This window comes from Phalangium opilio, unplaced genomic scaffold (assembly GCF_054372755.1).
Source record: "Phalangium opilio isolate 3A_F unplaced genomic scaffold, DU_Popi_V2 ptg000002l_1, whole genome shotgun sequence".
Lineage (NCBI taxonomy): Eukaryota > Metazoa > Arthropoda > Arachnida > Opiliones > Phalangiidae > Phalangium > Phalangium opilio.
Genome location: NW_028324144.1, coordinates 5,239,079 through 5,265,326, shown reverse-complemented (window position 1 = coordinate 5,265,326; position 26,248 = coordinate 5,239,079). Strand labels below are relative to the sequence as shown.

General features: G+C 32.4%; 1 protein-coding gene and 1 long non-coding RNA gene across 2 annotated transcripts in view; one reads left to right on the top strand and one right to left on the bottom strand.

Annotated features, from left to right (window-relative positions):
• Positions 1 to 26,248, top strand: part of LOC149718427 (uncharacterized) — a 220,420-nt gene that overhangs the window by 34,956 nt on the left and 159,216 nt on the right. The window lies entirely within an intron of this gene.
• LOC149718430 (uncharacterized) lies at positions 6,008 to 9,686 on the bottom strand. Its single transcript, XM_089834434.1, has 2 exons — positions 8,639 to 9,686; positions 6,008 to 6,748 (listed from the first exon to the last, which is right to left on the bottom strand). Exons 1-2 carry the CDS (start codon positions 8,882 to 8,884, stop codon positions 6,488 to 6,490), a joined length of 507 nt encoding a protein of 168 aa, XP_089690560.1. The 5' UTR covers positions 8,885 to 9,686; the 3' UTR covers positions 6,008 to 6,487.

Below are 26,248 nucleotides of genomic sequence, written 5' to 3'. Positions count from 1 at the left end.
AAATCAAATTAAAATTGACTAAATCCAATTAAAATTGACTAAATCCAATTAAAATTGAGTAAATCAAATTAAAATTGACTAAATCCAATTCAAATTGACTAAATCAAATTAAAATTGATTAAATCAAATTAAAATTGACTAAATCAAATTAAAATTGATTAAATCAAATTAAAATTGACTAAATCCAATTAAAATTGACTAAATCAAATTAAAATTGACTAAATCAAATTAAAATTGACTAAATCAAATTAAAATTGACTAAATCAAATTAAAATTGACTAAATCAAATTAAAATTGACTAAATCAAATTAAAATTGACTAAATCCAATTAAAATTGAGTAAATCCAATTAAAATTGATTAAATCCAATTAAAATTGAGTAAATCAAATTAAAATTGATTAAATCAAATTAAATATGACTAAATCCAATTAAAATTGACTAAATCCAATTAAAATTGACTAAATCAAATTAAAATTCAGTGAAATTTAAATTTAATAATTAAAATTAAAATTTATTGATTAAAATTAAAATCTATTAAATCAAATTATATTTTATTAATTAAAATTTAATATTATAAATCATAATAAAAATTTATTAAATCAAATTGAAATTGATTAATTTTAAGTAAAATTCAATTTAAGATTGATCAATTCAAATAAAAATTGATCAATTGAAATTGATTATTTAAAAGTTCATTTACAATAATTAAAGTTCATTTACAATAATTAAAGTTCATTTACAATAATTAAAGTTCATTTACAATAATTAAAGTTCATTTACAATAATTAAAGTTCATTTACAATAATTAAAGTTCATTTACAATAATTAAAGTTCATTTACAATAATTAAAGTTCATTTACAATAATTAAAGTTCATTTACAATAATTAAAGTTCATTTACAATAATTAAAGTTCATTTACAATAATTAAAGTTCATTTACAATAATTAAAGTTCATTTACAATAATTAAAGTTCATTTACAATAATTAAAGTTCATTTACAATAATTAAAGTTCATTTACAATAATTAAAGTTCATTTACAATAATTAAAGTTCATTTACAATAATTAAAGTTCATTTACAATAATTAAAGTTCATTTACAATAATTAAAGTTCATTTACAATAATTAAAGTTCATTTACAATAATTAAAGTTCATTTACAATAATTAAAGTTCTTTAACAATAATTAAAGTTCTTTAACAATAATTAAAGTTCATTAACAATAATTAAAGTTCAATAACAATAATTAAAATTCATTATTAATAGTTAAAATTCATTATTAATAGTTAAAATGTATTGCAATTCGACTATTTATCCGAAACAAATACTATACTAATGGGAGTATGAGCTATAATTATGACTATTTATTTTTTACAAAAATTTGTGCTTTGCCTTAAATTTGTATTCGACGTAAAATCGGATAGGTTTTTCTTGCACGGCATGTGTAATGTGAAATAGGCTTATTGCTGAAGAATTCACGTCATTTTCTGGAGTGGCTATTTCATGTCCATTAGTCTCTCATTTCGACGCAAGAATCCTTTGAAAATATGAAAGGCTGGTTGCCTGGTTTCAGTGGCTCTGCCCCATTGGACCGAATCGCATTCGGCCGAAACCAGTCCCAATCAACCGAAAAACCCGCACTTTTGGCGGATTCGGTCCAATGGGACAGTCCCACTTGAGCGAAAACCCGCACTTCCCAGGGTTTCGGATTCGGTCCATTGGGACAAGAATGCATGCGCATATACACCCGATGGAACTAAAATGAGTTTAATTCCCGGGAGCGCAAAGATTGCATCTTTGCAAGCAAACAATTTCTTTGACTTATAATAAAATAATGGTCAAAGAAATTGACACCATAAGCGAACATTCTGTAAAATATTAAGCACCTATTTAGTTTAGAAGAACCAAATACTTTCAGATCCCCGAAAATTTACTTTTTAAAGGGAATTGTATATTTTTTATAATTTTAAGTCATATTTATCATGTTATCAGCTAATTAATAGGAGAATATTTTGGAAAAGGTGGCAGCTAACTATTAGGAGAATATTTTGGAAAAGGTGGCAGCTAACTATTAGGAGAATATTTTGGAAAAGGTGGCAGCTAACTATTAGGAGAATATTTTGGAAAAGGTGGCAGCTAACTATTAGGAGAATATTTTGGAAAAGGTGGCAGCTAATTAATATGAGAATATTTTGGAAAAGGTGACAGCTAACTATAAGGAGAATATTTTGGAAAAGGTGACAGCTAACTATAAGGAGAATATTTTGGAAAAGGTGGCAGCTAATTAGTAGGAGAATATTTTGGAAAAGGTGGCAGCTAATTAATAGGAGAATATTTTGGAAAAGGTGGCAGCTAATTAATAGGAGAATATTTTGGAAAAGGTGGCAGCTAACTATTAGGATAATATTTTGGAAAAGGTGGCAGCTAATTAATAGTAGAATATTTTGGAAAAGGTGGCAGCTAATTAATCGGAGAATATTTTGGAAAAGGTGGCAGCTAATTAATCGCAGAATATTTTGGAAAAGGTGGCAGCTAATTATTAGGAAAATATTTAGGAAAAGGTGACAGCTAACTATAAGGAGAACATTTTGGAAAGGTGGCAACTAATTATTGGAACCATTGTTTTGGAAAAGGTGGCAACGATTAATTAGGAGAATATTTTGGAAAAGGTGGTAGCAAATTAGTAGGAGAATGTTTTGGAAAAGGTGGTAGCTAACCGAACCGAACCGAACCTAACCTACCCGAAACCAAAATATTAAAATTTTAATTTAAAACTTAAAAATTGATGGAACTACCATTAAGATTATACTTCATTTTAACCACAATTTGTTTATTAATTCAAAATATCTCTTGCCTTGAAAGGAATGAAAGTGAGCGTTTTAATTAGTATCACGAAACATTTAATTTAGATATTTTAAAACTACACCACCGAATCGCTGACGGCTATTGTGTTTCAAGTGTTATTGATGTATTTTTTAGGGCATATTAGGACGATTGGGATTTCGGTCCATCGGGAATATAGCCATTGGGCTAGATTTGAAATTCTAGCCAAACATTTTCTGTCGAATGCGATTCTGTCCATTGAGATTCGGTTGAATGGGAACCGCCCGGTTTCATTTCCAATGCCAGAGCATTGTTGGTTTACTCGATTTTTATGAACAAACCGTTTATGCTATATTTTTAATGAAACCATTTTCAAACTATAATACACTATTACTTGTATGACGTCCTACTTTAAACCATGAAAGACCATTTTTAGACCCCAAGTTTTTACAGTAAGAAATAAGACTGAAGACACAGATATGCATAAAAACCGTCTTTGTAGCCTTAGTCAAAATAAATGATAAGCGGACAAAATGAGTTGGTGGTTGATGTAAAAAATATTAAAAATTTCAGGCTTAAAGACACGATTTGGAAAAGAGTGCCTTAGATAAATTTTCGGTAAACAAAGTTTTCAAGAAATTAAACTATGATATATTTGAATTTAATTAACCCTACACTCTAAGAATATGGGGTGTGCTTTAACACCTTTAAAAGTAGTTTATATGGGTTCAAATTTGACAGCATTACAGGTGTGTTCATTTACACCAATGAAAGGGTTTAAAAACACTTATTTAAAAAGATAAGAATAGAATGGTGCAACAGAGGTGCAGTTTAACACCTTTTTAACAAGGATCTAAAAGTAAATTTTTACTCTCATGTGAGTGATGTGCAGCTCAGAGTGTCGCAAAACACCCCCTTCAGAGTGTCGCATGCAGAAAAATCCAGCTTGTTTTTTTTTTAAAGTTTCGAACTCCTTTTCTATTATAAGCGCAGTTCGGTTTTTCCCATAGTAACAGAGGGTCCTCTCTTTTTTTGGCTTTCTCATTGAGGAGGGAAATGTTAACTCGATTTAATCAATTTTAATTGAAGTTCATCAAAAATAATTTGAATGAGTCAATTTTAATTTGTCAATTTTAATTGGAATTAGTCAATTTTAATTATAATTAATCAAATTTTAATTTTAATTAATCAAATTTTAATTTTAATTAATCAAATTTTAATTTTAATTAATCAATTTTAATTTTAATTATTCAAATTTAACTGGAATTAATTCATTTTAATTCAAGTTCATGAAATTTAATTTCAATGAGTCAAATTTAGTTTGAATGGGTCAATTTTAATTTTATTTAATCTATTTTAATTTGAATGAATCAATTTTAATTTTATTTAATCAATTTTAATTTGATTTAATCAATTTTAACTTGATTTAATAAATTTTAATTTGATTTAGTCAATTTTAATTTGATTTAGTCAATTTTAATTTGATTTACTCAATTTTAATTTGATTTACTCAATTTTAATTTGGTTTAGTCAATTTTAATTTGATTTAGTCAATTTTAATTGGATTTAGTCAATTTTGATTTACTCAATTTTAATTGGATTTAGTCAATTTTAATTGTATTTAGTCAATTTTAATTTGATTTAATCAATTTTAATTTGATTTAGTCAATTTTAATTTGATTTAGTCAATTTTAATTTGATTTAGTCATATTTAATTTGATTTAATCAATTTTAATTTGATTTAATCAATTTTAATTTGATTTAATCAATTTTAATTTGATTTAATCAATTTTAATTTGATTTAATCAATTTTAATTTGATTTAGTCAATTTTAATTTGATTTACTCAATTTTAATTTGATTTACTCAATTTTAATTGTATTTAGTCAATTTTAATTTGATTTAATCAATTTTAATTTGATTTAATCAATTTTAATTTGATTTAATCAATTTTAATTTGATTTAGTCAATTTTAATTGGATTTAGTCAATTTTAATTTGATTTAATCAATTTTAATTTGATTTAGTCAATTTTAATTTGATTTCGTCAATTTTAATTTGATTTAGTCAATTTTAATTGGATTTAGTCAATTTTAATTTGATTTAATCAATTTTAATTTGATTTAATCAATTTTAATTTGATTTAGTCAATTTTAATTTGATTTAGTCAATTTTAATTTGATTTAGTCAATTTTAATTGGATTTAGTCAATTTTAATTTGATTTAGTCAATTTTAATTGGATTTAGTCAATTTTAATTGGATTTAATCAATTTTAATTTGATTTAATCAATTTTAATTTGATTTAATCAATTTTAATTTGATTTAATCAATTTTAATTTGATTTAATCAATTTTAATTTGATTTAATCAATTTTAATTTGATTCAATGAGTTTTAATTTTAATTATTAAATTTTTTATTTTAATTATTCAATTTTTATTTAAATTACTCAATTTTATAATATTTTTGAAAAGCAATTTTTTGGTGTTTTCCTTTTTCTATTGAAATAACATTACCCGCCTTTGGCTTCATTGGCTTTTCTTAAACAATCTTTTGGACGTTAGGCTTAATTTGTGACCAAAATCCAGTCACATTTTACGCCATAACCTTTGAATGGCTGGACCGATTTTAAAATTTCAAAAAGGGTTCGTTTCCAAATGACGCGAGCTATGTGATGCATCTAAAAAATGTCACGTGACGCGAAGATTTTAATTGGTCGAAAAGTGATTTTTTGGTTTTTTAGTAGTCACGAGCGCAATAATTTTCTGATTTTCAAAAATAAGGTGTTGACCTATTCTTGACATTCACACTTAACTAATAATGTCAAAAATTTTGCGATACGACGATCCATCATGAAATTATCGTCGATTGAAAATGATCCGAAACTTATTTCCGCGACTGTACATAAACATAAGCGAAAGGACAGGCCTACTATCCTTTCGCTTGATTTTAAAATACTGGTCTAAATCAGTCTCAACTATACATCCTAATTAGGTTGCTTAAAATTTTCCTGATACCTAAATAAGTTGGATTTTTCAATATTTTGCTTTAGAATTCAAACCATAATTGATATTCTGTTTTATAAAATAATAAATTATAGTCTCTTGTTGACGATGACGTCATTTGATACATAAATAATATTAGCTAAATTAATGATCTAATTAGTTGCCTAACACAATGAATTAATCTTCGAGAAATTAAATTCTTTATTTTAACATGTTATTACAAGAATAATAATATTTGAAGAAATCAAAAAATCTGTTTATAACTAGTGAGCGAAAAATAAATTTAAATAAAGTGAAAACCCAAAAATATAAAGTGGACAACCCATGCCCTTTAATGTGTTCTTTGCTTTTTTAAACCATAAAATTCTTCTGCTGCTGCCCTTCGCGGTATTGAACGATAATAAGATAATAATACAAATTTATTTTTATTTTGATTAATAAAACAGGAATTTGCAAATAATCTTCTATTAGTCAAACCAGAAGTCCATTAAATTAGTGAACAATTACAATATTGTCCTTGAACAATTATAATCTTAGAAGAAATTGGAAAAATCGGTTTATAATTAGTGAGGTGACGTAAGTCGTATAATTTTAATTCTATAACCAACAAACGTGCTTAAAAATAAAACCAAAGAATATAAAGCTGCCAATTGCTCTTTGGTATTATTTGCCTTTACCTAATCCAGCACTAAAACGCGCACCGCCTTCATGGTAGTATTTGACGAGTTTTTCTGAATTAGGGTCTTTTTGTTTTATTTCTTCTAAATCCTTATACAGTCTTTTATAGTCCGCAGTTTTGTCTTTGGGATCTCTGTTCTCTTTATAATCGCAAATGGTCCCATTTATTTGCAATTTCATAATTTTTCTCTTGACGCATTGTGTTAAGAAATTCTTGTAGTCGCAGCAAGGAGTTCCATCAGTACACTAGAAATTAAAAAATCCCGAATGTTAACAAGTCAGGGAAAATTGTATAAAATAGTCACGGAAAATTGTATAAAATGGTCAGGGAAAATCGTATAAAAAGTCAGGGTAAATCGTAAAAAAATCAGGGAAAATCGTATAAAAATGGTCAGGGAAAATCGTATAAAAAGTCAGGGGAAATCGTAAAAAAATCAGGGAAAATCGTATAAAAATGGTCAGGGAAAATCGTTTAAAAATGGTCAGGGGAAATCGTTTAAAAATGGTCAGGGGAAATCGTTTAAAAATGGTCAGGGGAAATCGTTTAAAAATGGTCAGGGGAAATCGTTTAAAAATGGTCAGGGAAAATCGTAGAAAAATGGTCAGGGAAAATCGTAGAAAAATGGTCAGGGGAAATCGTAGAAAAATGGTCAGGGGAAATCGTAGAAAAATGTTCTGGGGAAATCGTAGAAAAATGGTCAGGGAAAATCCTATAAAAATGGTCAGGGGAAATCGTATAAAAATGGTCAGGGGAAATCGTATAAAAATGGTCAGGGGAAATCGTATAAAAATGGTCAGGGGAAATCGTTTAAAAATGGTCAGGGGAAATCGTATAAAAATGGTCAGGGGAAATCGTAGAAAAATGGTCAGGGGAAATCGTAGAAAAATGGTCAGTTGAAATCGTAGAAAAATGGTCAGTTGAAATCGTAGAAAAATGGTCAGGGGAAATCGTATAAAAATGGTCAGGGGAAATCGTATAAAAATGGTCAGGGAAAATCGTATAAAAAGTCAGGGGAAATCGTAAAAAAATCAGGGAAAATCGTATAAAAATGGTCAGGGAAAATCGTTTAAAAATGGTCAGGGGAAATCGTTTAAAAATGGTCAGGGGAAATCGTTTAAAAATGGTCAGGGGAAATCGTTTAAAAATGGTCAGGGGAAATCGTATAAAAATGGTCAGGGAAAATCGTAGAAAAATGGTCAGGGAAAATCGTAGAAAAATGGTCAGGGGAAATCGTAGAAAAATGGTCAGGGGAAATCGTAGAAAAATGTTCTGGGGAAATCGAAGAAAAATGGTCAGGGAAAATCCTATAAAAATGGTCAGGGGAAATCGTATAAAAATGGTCAGGGGAAATCGTATAAAAATGGTCAGGGGAAATCGTATAAAAATGGTCAGGGGAAATCGTTTAAAAATGGTCAGGGGAAATCGTATAAAAATGGTCAGGGGAAATCGTAGAAAAATGGTCAGGGGAAATCGTAGAAAAATGGTCAGTTGAAATCGTAGAAAAATGGTCAGTTGAAATCGTAGAAAAATGGTCAGTTGAAATCGTAGAAAAATGGTCAGGGGAAATCGTATAAAAATGGTCAGGGGAAATCGTATAAAAATGGTCAGGGGAAATCGTAGAAAAATGGTCAGGGGAAATCGTAGAAAAATGGTCAGGGGAAATCGTAGAAAAATGGTCAGGGGAAATCGTAGAAAAATGGTCAGGGGAAATCGTATAAAAATGGTCAGGGAAAATCGTATAAAAATGGTCAGGGGAAATCGTAGAAAAATGGTCAGGGGAAATCGTAGAAAAATGGTCAGGGGAAATCGTATAAAAATGGTCAGGGAAAATCGTATAAAAATGGTCGGTCAGGGGAAATCGTAGAAAAATGGTCAGGGAAAATCGTATAAAAATGGTCAGGGGAAATCGTAGAAAAATGGTCAGGGAAAATCGTATAAAAATGGTCAGGGAAAATCCTTAAAAAAGTCAGGGAAAATCCTTAAAAAAGTCAGGGAAAATCCTTAAAAAAGTCAGGGAAAATCCTTAAAAAAGTCAGGGAAAATCCTTAAAAAAGTCTGATAAATCTTAACGTTCAAAGCAAAACCACTTCGTCTATAGGAAGTTGAAACTAGTTTTACTCTAAAAAATAGCTTACCTCTGATCCATAAGAAAGGCATTCCAATTCGCCGACAGCGGCTTGACAATTCCAAAAAATTAAAAATGGCAATATTAGAATCATAAATACTTCGCTGAATGCAATTGTACGTTGCATAATTAAAGCCGTTCGGGTCTCGTAGAATACCGAGCTAGGACGATTCGCTTCGTTAGTTGCAAATGATATTGTACCACGGTCTTTTTGTACGATGTCAATCGTTTTACGAGACGTGTAAATTACTTTCATATTTTCTAAAGGAACAATGCCAAAACGATATGGATAATGTTTTATCGAAATGACTGTATTGTTTGAAATATTTTTATCCTAATAGCTGTATTGTTTGAAATATTTTATGACAATAATTCAAAAATTCTAATTTAACGAGAATCAGAAGTAAATGAACCGAAGTTACTGGAGTCCCATTGCTTCTTCGCTAAACACAAGTTACTTATAATTCCCCTTATTTAACCCCCATTCCTGCACCCCATTCTCAAGCGCCGTTATTCTAAAAACGCCACCAAACGGTTGCTGTGTGGAAACGGAAGTCGGTTGTCGGAAATTTGTATATTTTAAAATGGCGGATTTCAATATACTTTTAGCCTGTTGCTGAGTTCAAAATGTCTTTGTAATTTTGGAATCTTGAAATAACGAAGGGTCGTTTAATATTTTTTAGATAAATATTCAGTTTCTCCTTTAAGTTTTTGGCCATAATTGAAGTTGCTTTTAATTCGGGATCGATTTGAATCAGAAACCATCGGTATGCAGTTCCGAAACGGCAAGTAAACAACAGGTACTAAGCCTAAGCCTTGGACGTCAAGATCAATTTGATCAAGCAGACGACTTTTCCAAAACAACTGAAATACCGGAACAAAGACTATATAGTCGGGCTTAAATGGCACAGTCACTTATAGTCTTTGGTCCCAGAATCCTCTGCAATAATTCTGCCAAGGACGAGGGGGGGATGAAAGGTTCTGCTTTTTTAAAGCCCCGCGTTATGTCAAATGTGTTGGACAGTTTTTAGAGTCTTAAGTAACTTCGGTTCATTTACTTCTGCGAGAATGCATTAAGATAATTACTTTTGATTGATATATTATGCAGCGAAACGAATATTAAATTTAATTAACAATAATAAAATTTTTATTTCGGGATAACTTTCTCCTTACACAGCCTTAGACCCTTCTTTGGATATTGTACTATAATTAATTTTGAGTAGGTCTGAATTGCGAACTAGATGTAGTTAATCGAAAAGTTAAATATTTTTTAATAGTTAATATTGATAATATTAAAGCGTAAGTAAGACGAGATCCTCAACTTTGGAACCATTGTTATAATAAGGGTAATTAAATCAATCAAATTAAATCAATGATTATCGTATATATTTAATATTATTTAGTTGAATTATAGTGGAATAATTATCAAACTGTTTTAAATTGTAATTGATTTTCATCTCTTAATGACGTCATAAAGATAATTACCGTTTGAATATGTTTTAATAACAATATCAGAAACAAATTGGGAATTGTAATTGTATCTGGGTTAGAATTGGTGTCTCAAAAATTAAGTTAATATATTTAAATGGGCTTCCCCAAAAATTTGACGACTGTTACGAAATATTATTTGTTAAGTTAGGTTTTTAAATGAGAAATAATTAAGAAAACTTGCCTTCGAGTAGACCTTTTTACTAATAAGTTTCCATCTTTACCAAAATAATGAGCCTAGTGATATAGTGGCCATCTTTTCCAAAATATTTACACTAATAATTAACTTGAGTTTGAATTTTATTTTATTTGTAACCAACCATGACCTACCAGGGCTTATGCCGAGGGTTCGGTCGTTATGGAAAAAGTGTACGGGATTTCGAAATCCAATTTGATTTCTACTGATTTCGTTTGATTTCTACTGATTTCGTTTGATTTCTACTGATTTCGTTTGATTTCTACTGATTTCGTTTGATTTCTACTGATTTCGTTTGATTTCTACGGATTACGTTTGATTTCTACGGATTACGTTTGATTTCTACGGATTACATTTGATTTCGTCGGATTTTGTTTGATCTCAAACTTTGATATAATCCAACGGATTTCGCGATATTTCCCTTGATGTCGTTGGATTTTTGAGGTTTTTCCCTTGATTTCGTTGGATTTTGAGGTTTTTCGCGTGATTTTCTCGGATTTTGAGATTTTCCCCGTGATTTCGTCGGATTTTGTGATTTCTTTTGATTTTGGATTTCATGAATTTCGTAATGGATATCACGATTTCTTTACTGATTTTGTGATTTCGCTTCTGAATTCGTGATTTCGCTTCTGAATTCGTGATTTCTCAGTTGATTTCGTCATTTCTTTGTTGATTTTGTAATTTTTTAATTGATTTTGTGATTACTTTACTGATTTTGTGTTTTCGTGCAACATCGAAACTGGTCTCTGTCTCTCGCCTAGAACTCTCAGAATTCGTAGCTCCGACTTTATTTTCAATGGGCTTCGTTAGCGCAACGAGATGATGCACTAAGTTTGCTTTGTCACCGCCGTGGTTTAGAGATCCATCTGCGCTAAATAGAGCTCTAGGAACGACTGTAAGTTCGAATTTACCAATGAAGTCCTGCAAATTCATATCTGGTCTTGATCGGCATAACAGAATAAGGCGCGTGAAAAGGTTACGATCCTCTTTCAGCTCTACTATACCAACTTTAGTTTTTACTTTGACTTTCTTCCATTGTTCTGCAGCACCTTGAACTGGTTGTTTTTTATCCCTTATATTTAAATTTTTCGTTTTTAAAGTTTTACCGCCCCTCCCGGTTTAAAAGTATGAATTTTATTGTTATAGGGTAACGAGTTGAAAAACGGAATAAAAGCGAGGGGTTGGTAACTCTCAGGTTCCCTGTACACTATTATGGTCATAAAATATGTTGTTGAATCGTTATAAATCGAGTGTGGCGTCATTTCTGCAAAGTTACCTTACGTTTGATACCTCACATGACATATCTCTTCGAAGTATTAACGAAGTTCACTGAGGATGGGTGGGATTAGCTATGTTGCCCCCTGGCGGCGAATTATAACACATATCAAGTTTAGAGCGTTTATTAAGATAATTCAGACCCCAATTAACCCATTTAATACTTAAAATAATAAAAAATTATTTAATTATAAATATAAAAAAAAAAAAATAAAAATTAAACACCATTAGGTGGGCTAGCGCCCAGCCGTCACCTCCCACGAACTAGTACCATCGAAATTCTTATTCGGCTCATTTTTCCGAATAAAATGATACCAGCCACTATATTCTATCATCAAAATGCAAACGAGACCGTTTTTAGCCATATCGTTGACCCGAGCCGTAGTAGTAGTAGTGGCCGGGGTTGTCGCTTCGTTATCGTCAGATTTTAGCTTAAAAGGAACTTTATATTACCACAACCCACCCATAGGGGTTACTGGCCTCGGTTAGAGATTTAATTTTAATTAAAATTTTTTCAGGTCAGACCCGGGATTCGAACCCGGGCCGCTGGCGTAGTAGACAAACATTCTACCCACTCAACCATAGAGACTTGATAGAAACCTCGAGTTTTTTATTATTTATTCTTATCTCTAAAATGTCGGGGTGATGTGGGGTGGGGTACCTCTTAATCTGTGGGGTCGGAAACTTTTGAATTTTTATCTGTGGGGTCGGATACTTATGAATTTGTATGTATGGGGTTTTTATATTTATTTTTTTTTATGTATGTGCTAATTAAATAGATAACGATTTTCCCCGTTTCCTACCTCGCTCCTCATGTGTTTCGTTCTCGTTCGGTAGCTATCGTCATCTATGTTATGTTTGACTGGAACGTTTTGGCGGTTAATTCAAATGTGGGTTTAGATAGAGCTAACATAGTGTTAAATGGGCGTTATGCGTCTAATCATTTTAGCATTGCTAAAGGTAATTCGAGGGGATAATCACTAAAATGCGTAATCACTATAACTAAACTTTCTCTTTCAAATGTTTCTGGGCATAAGTCCTTGTTAGAAATTTATAAGATGCGATAAGTCTATGTTGTAAACTCATCGAGGGGATTATCACTAAAAATTATCTGTTCTTCGATTCGCCGGAATATTAGAATTACAGCATAAGTAAATTTATACGGTTATAATTTAATCACTGTTTAGAGTAGGGAATCGAGGGGCTATTCACTCTGATTTTATGCACGGTAAATCATTTAAGCATTGAAAAAGAGCGCTATTCACTCGATAGGGTAGGTATAGAGGGGCTATTCACTCGTACGATATGGCTACTATTACGAGCCCTTGGGCCGTCTTGTTTTAAACATAACCACACTGACTATTACTGATTTCGGATTTTTTATGGGATTTTGAAACAAGCAAAAATACGTTTGATTTATTTCCGGATTTCTGATTTGGTTAGTGATTTCGGATTTCTTAAGTTGGATTTCACGGGTAGCGTACGGGATTTCGTGAATGACCGACTCCTCGATCACTATGGTATTGTCAACGTATGCAGTTTAAACTGTACCAGTGCTTTACATATTATATAAAAAGGACTTGGTTTGCCCAAGCCTAAAAAACAAAACGATAAGAGTTTTTTCCAGTTGACTGAAGCGCGGATATTTTATTTTTCTATATAATTTTAAAGACAATCTGTATTTTACTACTCTTTAATTCAATCTCCTGATTTTACTGGTAATGGATTTATTTCCTATAAATTAATTGAAATAAAATATCTTATCTCAGATTTTTCAACAACAATTCCATTTTCGTAAAAATTTTATCATGAAAAATCTGAGATAATATTTTATTTCAATTAATTTATAGGAAATAAATCCATTACCAGTAAAATCAGGAGATTGAATTAAAGAGTAGTAAAATACAGATTGTCTTTAAAATTATATAGAAAAATAAAATATCCGCGCTTCAGTCAACTGGAAAAAACTCTTATCGTTTTGTTTTTTAGGCTTGGGCAAACCAAGTCCTTTTTATATAATATCTGTTCCTTCAGTCTTTATTTGTATTAATCTATTATAAAATAATATTTGCCTGAAATGCGAAATTTTTCACTTCTAGGACGAGGTTAAAAATGGTTCTACACTTCTACTAATTCTTATATGATACGGCTCACAATTCGTTTTAGAACCCGAGCTTTATAGTCAACTTCAAAACAAACCTGCCACGATTTTAAACTATCAAAGCCGTATCTTTTACAGTCCACTTTACGATTGCAATTATCCATGACATTGCGTGCACTGCCCTTGTACGTTTACAGTGATTGGCACCGTGGACAGTTATTTTAATTAAAATACCTAGGCCACAGGTCCAGTTTTAAAAAAATACTTATTTCCAACACTGATCCATCTATCCTTATGCCTTACTGAAGGCTACAGTGAAATATCCATGAAGCGTAAGCTTCTATTATAATTCCATGGCCTAAGTAAGGCAACTTAAGCCTTGGTCGAAACTAACATCTAAAATATAAATTAACAAGTTGGAAAAACCAAAATATTACCTCTCCGAGTCAAGAGGTCTACTACTACAAACTTATTTACCTAGATATGGAATTATTTCACTTTTTTGAAGTAAAAATTTACGAAATATTGAAGCAGTATTCCAAACATAGCGAATGTACAGTAAAGCAGACGACATTTTACATCCAATATGGATAAATCCTGGACACATGGAGATCAGTCAATGGGGAAAAGAACAGGAAATGAAGTCAACGCTTCAGCTGTTTACCGTATATTCTGATAGCTACATTCACAACTGGTTTGCAGTGTAAACACTATCGTCTCGTCTCACCTCAACAATACTCCTAGTTTGCCAACATGAAGGTTTACGTTAAATAACACCAAAGCTAAATTGTAGCTAGACGCACTAATAGTCAATGCGCACAATAAAGAGAATAATAAGTCTGTAGCTACTACCCGTTTACCATTAGCCCTTTTACTAATCTAATTGCCATCATGATCTTTTCTTCTATTATAAAATCTTAACCTGATTATTTAAGAGTGTGTTTAACTTTCGGTTCACTCTGAACCGTTAATGTCTCTTCATTTCAGACACGAAAATCAGAGCCAAAAGTTTATTTCACCTCAGGCCCCAATTATTTACTCTTTGTTTCACTAAGCCTATTGCGGATAAGACTTGTTATACCCGCCGGACTCTAGGTTTTAGTTTTCTTCAGAAAGTCACTAAACCAAGGATTATTCTATATACAGATGTAGTATAGCTTAAGTAATATATAAACAGCCATTTCAAATAACAATATTAAAAAAAATCTTTGGAATATCAAAAAGAAACAGAGCTCTAAAGCTACAAAAGTACTAAATGCATCATAATTACGAAAAATACTTCCACATTTTCACTTTATATTATGGAAAAAGGGAATATTAAGGTTTTGTATGATTTCTTAACACATCAACACAAGGCTAACTGCTAACGCGACGCACTAGTGTAACAATGGACGGACACACACAGACAAAAACATAAGCTGCTTTTTAACTCTTTCCGTATTAATTTTGAGTTGAGAAACAAGATCATCTTAAATATTAAAATAAATATAATTAATATTAAATATTTTCTTCGTCAGTTGTTTGCCTTATTGAGCGTTACATCGTTTTGATAAAGAACAATTAAACATACTTGAGAGACTTGACTAATATTGGCGTTTGAAATGAAGCATACGCCGGTTGCTTTTCCTTACTCAAATAGGTAGTATATAATGGTGTCGAACTACACTTTAAAGCAAGAACAACCGCAATTGCGAAAACCTTTGGTGGACAACCCACCCTAGGGAGGCTAGACGTTTCTCGTAACCCTAGCTGATCGCCGCGAATGTCTTAAACCGAACGATGACGATGGAGTTAGAAGCCAATGAGACAGATTGGTGTCTATGTGGAATAGACGGAAGACCAGTAGATGGTGGTGTTTAGAAGCCAGTATGTACAGACTGGTGTCCAAGTGGAATGGACGAAGACCAGAAGATGGTGGTGATTAGAAGCCAGTGTGTACAGACTGGTGTCCATGTGGGATGGACGAAGACCAAGAGATGGTGGTGATTAGAAGCCAGCAAGTACTGGTGTCCGTGTGGGATGGACAAAGACCAGAAGATGGTGGTGTGAGAACTCAAGTAGAGGAGCCATTTCCGTGACTGTGAAATCAGTTCGGAAATGGCGAACACGTTTGCTCCGATTTGGAAACTGCGAACGCGGTCACGTGGGTGTAACAACAGACACACACACAGACAGACACACACACACACAGACAGACACACACGATCGTTACAGAACCTCTCCGTGACATACGTCACTCGGAGAGGTAAAAAGGTATCTTAAGTATAGAATTTCAACCGAGACACATAATTAAACGAAAATTAGACCCGCCAGAGAAGTTTTTAAAAAATATAGTGTTATATTTATTTAAAAATATCAAGTTAAAGTTTCAAGGCGGTGAAATGGCAAATTAGCGTCGTCTACTGTAGATTAAGGAACAATTAGCGTCGTCTGCTGTAGAATAATCTTTTGAGGTACTTACATTTTTAATTAAATTAACATACTTAGACTTAATTAAATTTGGTGAAACTTGAAAAAGGCACACCTTGAATAGTTACTTGTTAATTTAAAAGTATTCCGAAAGCTAACTTCCATGTAGTTTTTAAATGATTCGATGTACAGGAGCACCAAAAACCCCATGTTATTCCTATGGGAAAATCGGCGAAAATCTGTGAATTTTCATTTAACATTACGGGAGGGTGTGGGATCTTATCTAGAAGGGCCTACCGGCCCTCTAGAATACTGTTATATCCAATCTAATATCGAGGACCTTCTATAACAAAAACTTACCGTTAAAGGGAACTATGGGTTTTTCTGTGTGTGCATGAATTGTTCGATTTAAAATCTATTCGAAGATGATTCGAACAAATAGCTATATTAATGCGTTTATGATTATATAATTACACGAAGAATAATATTATTTCCTACTTAATTGTAGAGATGGGCCGATACCAGTTTAAACCGATACCGATACATCGGTTTAGCCACATATCGGTACCGATACCGATATGGCATCCGTATCGGCCCATCTCTATAGATGTTCCGATACCAGTTTAAACCGATACCGATATATCGGTTTAGCCAAATATCGGTACCGATATTGGTATCGGTATCGGCCCATCTCTACTTAATTGATATTCTGCTTTTATAAAATAATAAATTTTAGTCTTTTGATGTCGTTATTTGATACTAAAATCTTCTAAATTCAATGATCCAATTAGTTGCCAAAAACAAATAATTAACAATCTTCGAGAAATTAAATTTCTTTATTAATGATATCATTCATTACAACAGTATCGCAATAATAATATTTGAAAAACAAAAAATCCAAAAAATTCCGTTTATAAGTAGTGAGCGAAAAATAAGTTTTAATAAAGTAAATATTTTATTATTAATTTTACCATTAACCCACTGAAGATAAAACCCAAAAATATAAAGTGGACAACCCATACCCTTTAATGTTTTCTTTGCCGTTTGAAACCATACGCTCCTGATGCTGCCATTCCCCCCATTGCACGATTATACAATTCTTCGTAGAATTCGACGAGTTTTTCTGAATTCGGATTCGGATCTTTTTGCTTTATTTCTTCTAAATCCTGCTTTAGTCTATGATACTTGTTAGTTTTATCGCTAGGGTCACTATTCTTTGAAATATCGCAAATTTCGGTACTCTCTTTATATAATTTCTTTATGAATCTTGGTTTGCATTTAGTAATGAAATGGTCGTAGTCGCAACACGAGGGTAATCCATAGCCACACTAAAAATTACAAATCAAATGTTCAAATATACATTAAAAAAGCTTCGAACATCAAAAACCCCCGATAAAGAATAGTTTGGATAAAAAGTTTTAAAACTAAGCTGTTTTGTAATCGCAAAATTTTTGTCAAAAATGAATATAATTTTTAGAGATGGGCCGATACCAGTTTAAACCGATACCGATATGATCCGATATTTGGGAAACCGATACGTACCGATACCGATATTTTACCCGATCCTTCGATTAAACCGATATCAAACCGATACCGATATGGTATCGGTATCGGCCCATCTCTATTGATGATTCTCGATCCAATTTCGGTACTTGAAACTATAAAACTGGCTTATCATACGAAAAACCCATTTTAGACACTAATTACGTTATCCAAAAATAGATGAAAAACTGTGCTGTCTCAGAGTTTAGGTCTTATGGCGTCATCTACTCTCAACATAAGTATTTATTTTCTTCAAAAAATATCGGGTAGAAATATCGGTTCATTTTTAACCGATACCGATATATCGGTTAAGGCCAAATATCGGTACCGATACCGATATGGGATCGGTATCGGCCCATCTCTAATAATTTTAGACTTAAAGTTGTTGTATTACAAATTCATCCCCAAGTAAATTACCGCTACACCAAAAATATTACACACAATTTGAATCCCTTTACATTTGTAAATAAGAGATATGGTTTAAAATTTTTAAGCAATTACATTTCTACTTTAAAATATTCAATAAAGCTTTCGTTTTTATTTAATAATTAAATATTTACCTTTGATCCAAAAGAAAGGCAATCCTTCTCATCACCCAGAACTATGTTAGTTTCCCAAAAAACCAAAATGGCGACCACTAGAAGGGCAAATATAGCGCTTGAACGTGGCATAATTCTTGAAAGTTCGCTGAAGATAAAATTTGAATTTTGAATTTTTATGACTAACTTCGGTGCAATGAAAGTCGTAACTGATAGAAAAAAAAGTCTAGTTTACTACGTCCCGGTTGAACCGTAATTACGCTTTTTTTCTGCGTTTAGGGCGTCTTGATGTTTTTGAATTTATATGGAAAATTGCAAAATACATGTCAGTTCACGAACAATACTATAGCTTTGAATTATGTCTTTTTAATTACTATGCAAAATTTTGCTAAAAACATGTCAGTCCCGAATTTCACGAACAATACTATAGCTTTGAATTATGTCTTTTTCAACGTGAACGCTCCTTGATGTTTTTTTAATTATTATGCAAAATTTAAAAGAAATGTCAGTCACGAATTTCACGAACAATACTATAGCTTTGAATTATGTCAACTTATACTGTCATAATATAGTAATGTATGGGGTAAATTTTATACGATGCCAAGTCTAAACTCTTGTCATCGTTTAAAAATTCCTGCATACATTACTAAACCATAAGTTTATAAGATATGTTCCATAAGTATGTCTCTACTTAAATTTCGTAATGCTAGAGACTTGCTGAGAGCTAGTTCAAGAACGACGCGAAAATTTACTACACTCGGTTTTGCTATCCGTCTTCCTATTTAGTCTGTGCTAAGCCTTTGACAGCGCCTCACCAGGCGTTGCTTTAGGAAACCATGTGGCGTTTCACCTAATTCACTTCATGACAAGCTCTCAGCAACCAGTGAATAACGTATGGAACATATCTTATGATTTTATGCTAAACCCAATAGAAAGCCCAAAAAGAAATATCAATCTTGCGATGGGGTAAACACTTGAGAACTCAGGTGTACAATATGTCTTGAACTCAATGTACTGTCAAAGCTGAACTGTGAGTTCCGAAGGATATGAACTCAATGTACTGTCAAAGCTGAACTGTGAGTTCCGAAGGATATGAACTCAGTGCACTGTCAAAGCTGAACTCTTTTGAACTCAGGTGTACACAGAGATCCAGAGCGTCTACCCCCTGGCAATCTTCCAGTACTTTTTCTGATACCTAAATTATAATGAATTAAGCTCAGAAAATGGTAGTAATTAACTGTTTAGGTTCCCCAATCAATTTGCTATGTTCAATGTTCTTCTTGCCTTAAACTGTTTTTGGATATCCCAAATTTAAAACTATAGGTGGGATTAGTGGTTCCCCTATTCCAAAATATTTTGTTGGTTTAGTTAGGTTTTTACCAGATATTTAAATTACTATTATTTATTATGCTCGATAATTCATTAATTTTATGAAAACACTTAAAACATGTTAATGATAATGAAGTTCGAGCATTTTATTTGCTTTTCTTATATACTAATTATAATCAGCATGCGGAGACAGCCTTTGGTTTTTGGAAATCACGTGAGCCTACGCCATCGTAGCGAGAAAACATGGTGATTAGCACTATTTTGAGCGAAAGCTACTTTACATTAATTAAGTAGAAAAATAAGACAGATTTTAATGCTTATTTATTCAGTTTAATAATACAGGAATGTGTACATAATGTTCTATTCAAAAACTACAATTGACATACTCTATTTTTTACAGACTAAGAAAGTCTAGTCTGTTGATGACATCATTCGACACTTATAGTAATTATTTATCTAATTAATTGCGAAACGCCAAAAATATTCATGAATATTGACGTCATTAGAACGATTTTTTTAATGACTAATTATAATCTTAGAAGAATTTGGAAAAATCGGTTTATAATTAGTGAGGTGACGTAAGTCGTATAATTTTAATTCCATAACCAACAAACCCGATTAAAAATAAAGCCAAACAATATAAAGCAGTGTTCTTTCGCATTATTTGCCTTTACCAAGTGGTCCTTTTAAACCACGACTAACGTAGAACCAGACGAGTTTTTTTGAATTAGGGTCTTTTTTAATTATTTCCTTCAAATCTTGTTGGAGTCTTCCTTTGCCAAATTTATCGTTGGGATCTCTGGTCTCTTTAAAATCGCAGATGGTCCCATTTATTTGCAATTCTGGGATTGTTTTACTGACGCATTGAGTTAAGAAATTCTTGTAGTCGCAACAAGGACTTCCATCCGGCGTACACTAAAAATTAAAAATTGTCGAATGTTAAAAATTGATGTGCAATCTAACAATTGAACCACTTAAAGGCCGACTTCTAGCGAACTGAAAACCGAGCATCGAGTCTAACAATGGAGTGACCGTGCCGATTTTCGAATCTCCGCTGGGTCAAAAGATATGGAAGGGTTCTAGCTATCTGAAAGCCGTGCAATGTGGTTCTAGCGAACTGAAGATACACAATAGAGAATTTCCTTCAGGGGAAAGTAAAAATTCGAGAGTTAATAAATTTAAAAGGATTTCTATTGTTCATCTTCAGTTCGCTAGAACCACATTGCACGGCTTTCAGTTAGCGAGAATCCTCCCAACTTTTGACCCAGCGGGGATTAGAAAATCGGTACGGTCGCTTCATTGTTAGTCTCGATACTCGGTTTTCAGTTCGCTAGAACTCTTTTCGGTGGAAGTCGGCCTTTAAGACACGCATAATTCCAAAAAAAAACCCTTTCGATTTTTCAGTCTTGCAACTTTCTTTCTGTTTATTTATTCTTTTTTTTAATTAATTTTAGTAAAATGAAATCGAGAAATTAACAATAACACCAACAATAGAGCCTACTAGAGTCTCTACTCAAGGGATAAAACCTTTCTTATTTATTTTATTTCCCAAATTTAGATTTAAACTTTTGAGGCTACTAAAATATTTTTTTAAATATGAATTTTATAAAAACTGATTTAAATACAGTTAATTTAATATTAATTTGTCAAATATTTACCTTTGATCCAAGAGAAAGGCAATTCTTCTCGTCACCCAGAACTATATTTGTTTTCCAAAAGAACAAAATGGCGACCAGTAGAATGGCAAATATACCGCTTGAACGTGGCATTATTCTCGAATGTTAGCTGTAGATTCGGATTGAATAAGTTATGTCTGACGCCTATACAACGAAGAGTCGCTCTGTTCGTGAAACGATGGAATATCGTTTTCCAACCTTTACTCTTTTACGAGAAATTGCTCTAACATTTACATCATGGTTTTCGTCAACGACTCTATTGTTTGAAAGAATATTAACGTGTACGTTTACAGTCCAGACTTTCGTTGTGACTCATAGGCATATACTATGGCCAATAAAAACACCCAAAGTCGAAATATCGAGACATTAAGCGGACGTAGTGGATTTTGAAGTCTTTTGGCGCACCAAAATAAAGTATCAGGGATAGATTTAATTTTAGAAGTAGGAATGGAGAACGGTTAGTATTTACTTCAGTCCGACTCATAGCCCAGTATAGAGCCCCTCCCTCCAACACGTAACGAAAAGTTTAAATTATCTTATTGGCTCACTTAAACTACGTTTTGATGACGTTGCTGACGGGGATGGCGAAAAATACGTAATTCCTTTTTACCTCTGTCGCTATGACCCGCCTCTTCTTTCATACCCCTCCGTCCCGTGGAAGGGGGTCCGGGACTTTGACGAGCCCCCACATTACTCTGTTCTCCATTCCTGCTTTTAAAATTAAATCTATCCCTGGTGCGACCTTTACGACGTTGCTTTTTTAAAAACCAATTTTTCACAACTTTCAAATTAAATGATCTAATTAGTTGCCAAACACAAATAATTAGCAATCTTCGAGAAGAAATTCTTTATTAACGATTGATATCATTTCAACAATATCGCAATAATAATATTTGAAGAAATCAAAAAATTCTGTTTAAAACTAGTGAGCGAAAAAAAGTTTAAATAAAGTGAATATTTTTATTAATTTTACCATTTAACCACCAAAAATATAAAGTCGACAACCCATACTATTTAATGTGTTTTTTACATTTTTCTACCATAGTATCCTGCTACTGCCATTACCCCTATTGAACGATTATACAAATCTTCGTAGTATTCCACGAGTTTTTCTAAATTCGGATTCGGATCTTTTTGCTTTATTTCTTCTAAATCCTGCTTTAGTCTATGATACTTGTCAGTTTTATCACTACGTTCTTTATTCTTTGAAATATCGCAAATATTGGTCCTCTTTTTATATAATTTCGTAATCTTTCTTGATGTGCATTTAGTTAAGAAATTGTTGTAGTCGCAACACCAGGGTAATCCAGCGCCACACTAAAAATTAGAAATTCAAATGTTAAAATAGAAATTTAAACAACAAGAGCCCTCCGTGGAGAACCGTTTCGATCTTTCTCTTTTTTTTTTTTTTTTTTTTTTTTGGGAGTAAATTAACGCTTAACCAAAAGTATTAGTATACCCTTTGAATCCTTTCACATTTGTAAATAAGTGATAAGTTTAATCCTTTAAAGCTATTGCTTTTCTACTTTAAAATATTCAATAAAACTTTCGTGTTTGTTTTTATTTAATAATTAAATATTTACCTTTGATCCAAGAGAAAGGCAATCGGTATTATCACCCTGAGTTATATTTGTTTTCCAAAAGAACAAAATGGCGACCACTAGAATGGCAAATATTCCGTTTGAACGTGGCATAATTCTTGAAAGATAAATTCTGCAGATACAGTTGAGTTTCGAAATTTTAGGACTAACTTCGTTGCAACGGAGTTCGTAACTGAGAGACGATAACGTCCTTTGCTAGTTACCTGTTGAATTAGCATTGATTGTTTTCAACGACAACGTGTACAATACCTTGTTGCTTTTTGAATTATTGGTCAAAATTGTAATAAACATGCCAGTCACAAATTTCACGTGAACAATACTAGTACAGGATAGACTTTGGCATCGTAATAAATTGTTCTTCATTCAAAGAAAGAAAATATCGAAAGTTCTCGTTTAATTTTTGTTCTCGGATCAGTGCAAGTATAGTGAAATTTTAAGGTTAATTAGAATGCGAATCGCAAAGGAATTTTACATAATGTCTTGTCTCAACTTGGTTTAAATCTTCTTTGCAAGCGCCGCAAATAGTTAACAGAAGTGAGATGAGACCAGAAGTACTGAGCTAACCAAATTCTTCACTCGGCGAAAGTGAATATTCTTGATAACACGCAAACGGTTGGCCCTCTGGTAGCGGTTTCTGAATTTTCCCTCCAAAACGTGAGACGCTCGTGGCGGTAGACGGCCGAACTAGATTCCAGAACCCGCTTGCGTGTTGCGCGGCTTTAGGTTGAGGGGAAGGGGGTAGGAAATGTTTTTGGAACTCGACCAATTTTTTTCTCTCTAGTTTTAGCGCCTGGGAAGCGGCATAAAATCCTCAAATTTGTTCACTAGTGCCAGGATCTACTATTAATGCTAGAGCCCTTCACTTCTAGTCTCATCTCACTTCTGTAGTTAATAATAACTCAATATTAGAAAGAATAATACAGTAATATTTACAGGTTATAAAACATATTTATTATTAGTTAAAGATTACAAGAATATGCAAAAAAAACATCTTTTCAATAAACTTTAATTGATCTACTGTTAGCTTTAAAGAATAAGTAATTTTACTCTCATGATAACGTCATAAGGCACGAAACTGTTATAAGTCAAATTAGTTACCAATAAGTTGCCAATTGCAAAAAATCCTCGTGAAATTAAATCCTTAAATAATGACGTCATTACAGCGATCTTTTAATGAATAACTGTAATCTTAGAAAGAATTAGAATCATCTGTTCTTAATTAATGATTGAATAGTCTGTTTACATATTATATTTTTTTAAATCCATAACCGACAGACCCCTTAATAATTAAATCAAAAAAATATTGCCCTTAAGTATTATTTTCCTTTTTCAAAAGCATCGTTTACCATTTCGTAGTATCTGACTAGTTTTTCTGAATTAGGATCTTTATTTTTAATTTCTTCTACATCTTTAATTAGCCTTATGATGGGCTCGGTGTCATCCTTTGGGTCTCTGTGTTTTCTGTAATCGCAAATCTGGGTAATCTCTCCATATACTTTCGGGATATTTCTACGGATGCATTGAGTTATGAAATTCGTGTAGTTGCAACAGGGAGGTCCATTCTTACACTAAAAATTACAAATTAAATGTTAAAAGTCAAATAATATCTAAAATGAAAAGTTCGATTTGCTTAAACACTAATTAATCTATAGAACTGATTTAGAAGATATCTAAATTTATGATATTAAACATCCCCTAATTATGATTGATACAAGGGATAGATTTAATTTTAGAAGTAGGAATGGAGAACGGTTAGTATTTACTTCAGTCCGACCCATATCCCAGTAAAGAGCCCCTCCCTCCAACACGTAACGAAAAGTTTAAATTATCTTATTGGCTCACTTAAACTACGTTTTGATGACGTTGCTGACGGGGATGGCGAAAAATACGTAATTCCTTTTTACCTCTGTCGCTATGACCCGCCTCTTCTTTCATACCCTTCCGTCCCGTGGAAGGGGGTCCGGGACTTTGGCACGCGCCTAGATTACTCTGTTCTCCATTCCTATTTCTAAAATTAAATCTATCCCTGTTCACAAGATATTTTAAGAACTTTGGAATCACGAATAGGTTCAAATGCTCACTTATTGGCTTTTAATTCCTTGTCTATTCTACATAGACTGTAATATGGAAATTTAGTCGATGAATTGCTCAAGAGTGGTAGTTCATTTAAACTTTTGAAGCCAATAAATCATTTAAATCCATATCTACTTTAAAAATATTCATAACAATTCCATCAAATAGTGTTAATTATTATTTTATTACCTTTGATCCATAAGAAAGGCAATCTGTATTACAACCCTGAACTATATTTGTTTTCCAAATGAACAAAATGGCGACCAGTAGAATGGCAAATATACCTCTTAAACGTGGCATAATTCTTGAAAGTTCGCTGCAGATAAAATTGAATTTTAAAATTTTATGACCAACTTCGGTGCAACGAAATTCGTAACTGAGAGATGACACCCTCCTTTGCTAGTTACCTGTTGAATTAGCATTGATTTTTATCAACGTGTACGGTTCCTTGATGCTTTTTGAATTATTAGTCAAAATTGTAATAAACATGCCAGTCACAAATTTCACTTGAACAATGCTATAGCTTTAAATTATGTCAACTTATACAGTCGTACAGTATAGACCTTGGCATCGTATTAAATGTACACCATCAGGGATAGATTTAATTTTAGAAGAAGAAATGGAGAACAGTGTAATCATTATCTGGGCGCGCGTCAAAGTCGCGGACCCCCTTTCACGGGACGCGGGGGGGGGGTTATGAAAGAAGAGGCCGGTCATAGCACCAGAGGTAAAATGGAAATACGTATTTTTCGCCATCCCCGTCAGCAACGTCATCAAAACGTAGATTAAGTGAGCCAATAAGATAATTTAAATTTTTCGTTACGTGTTGGAGGGAGGAGTTCTTTACTGGGCTATGAGTAGGACTGAAGTAAATACTAGCCGTTCTCCATTCCTACTTCTAAAAGTAAGTCTATCCCTGACTCCATGCACTACTAAACCCAATAGAAGGCCAAGAAAAAAAATATCGAAAGTTTTTGGTTAATTTATTACCCGGGTCAATGCAAGTATAGTGAAAAGGTTATTTAGAATGCGAATTGCACAGTAATTTTCCTAAGTACTAAATTATAATGAATTATGCTCCCAAAAGCGGGTTGGTTAGTTGTTTTTGGTAGCTGGTCAACTTTGCAATTCAGAATCTTTGGTTCTAGCCCCAGCTGAAGTTAAAGTAATTTCGAAATAATTTGTGTTGGGTGAGTTAGCTTCGCCAAAATTTAATACTATCATACTATGGGATTAGTGAGTTTTACCATATTTTGACGCCTATTCCAAATAGAGTTCGTTAGGGGAATCCGACCCAGTGCGAACTCTAATTCCAAAATATTGTTTTGAAATCGGCTTTGCAAGCGTTGCTATATTAACAGTTAATAATAACTCAATATAAGAAAGAATAA

Excerpts from the sequence above, each read along its gene's own strand:
- LOC149718430 (XM_089834434.1), bottom strand. The coding sequence starts at position 8,884 with ATGAAAGTAATTTACACGTCTCGTAAAACGATTGACATCGTACAAAAA. Across the intron at positions 6,749-8,638 it reads GCCTTTCTTATGGATCAGAG|TGTACTGATGGAACTCCTTG; the intron begins GTAAGCTATTTT and ends TTTAATTTCTAG.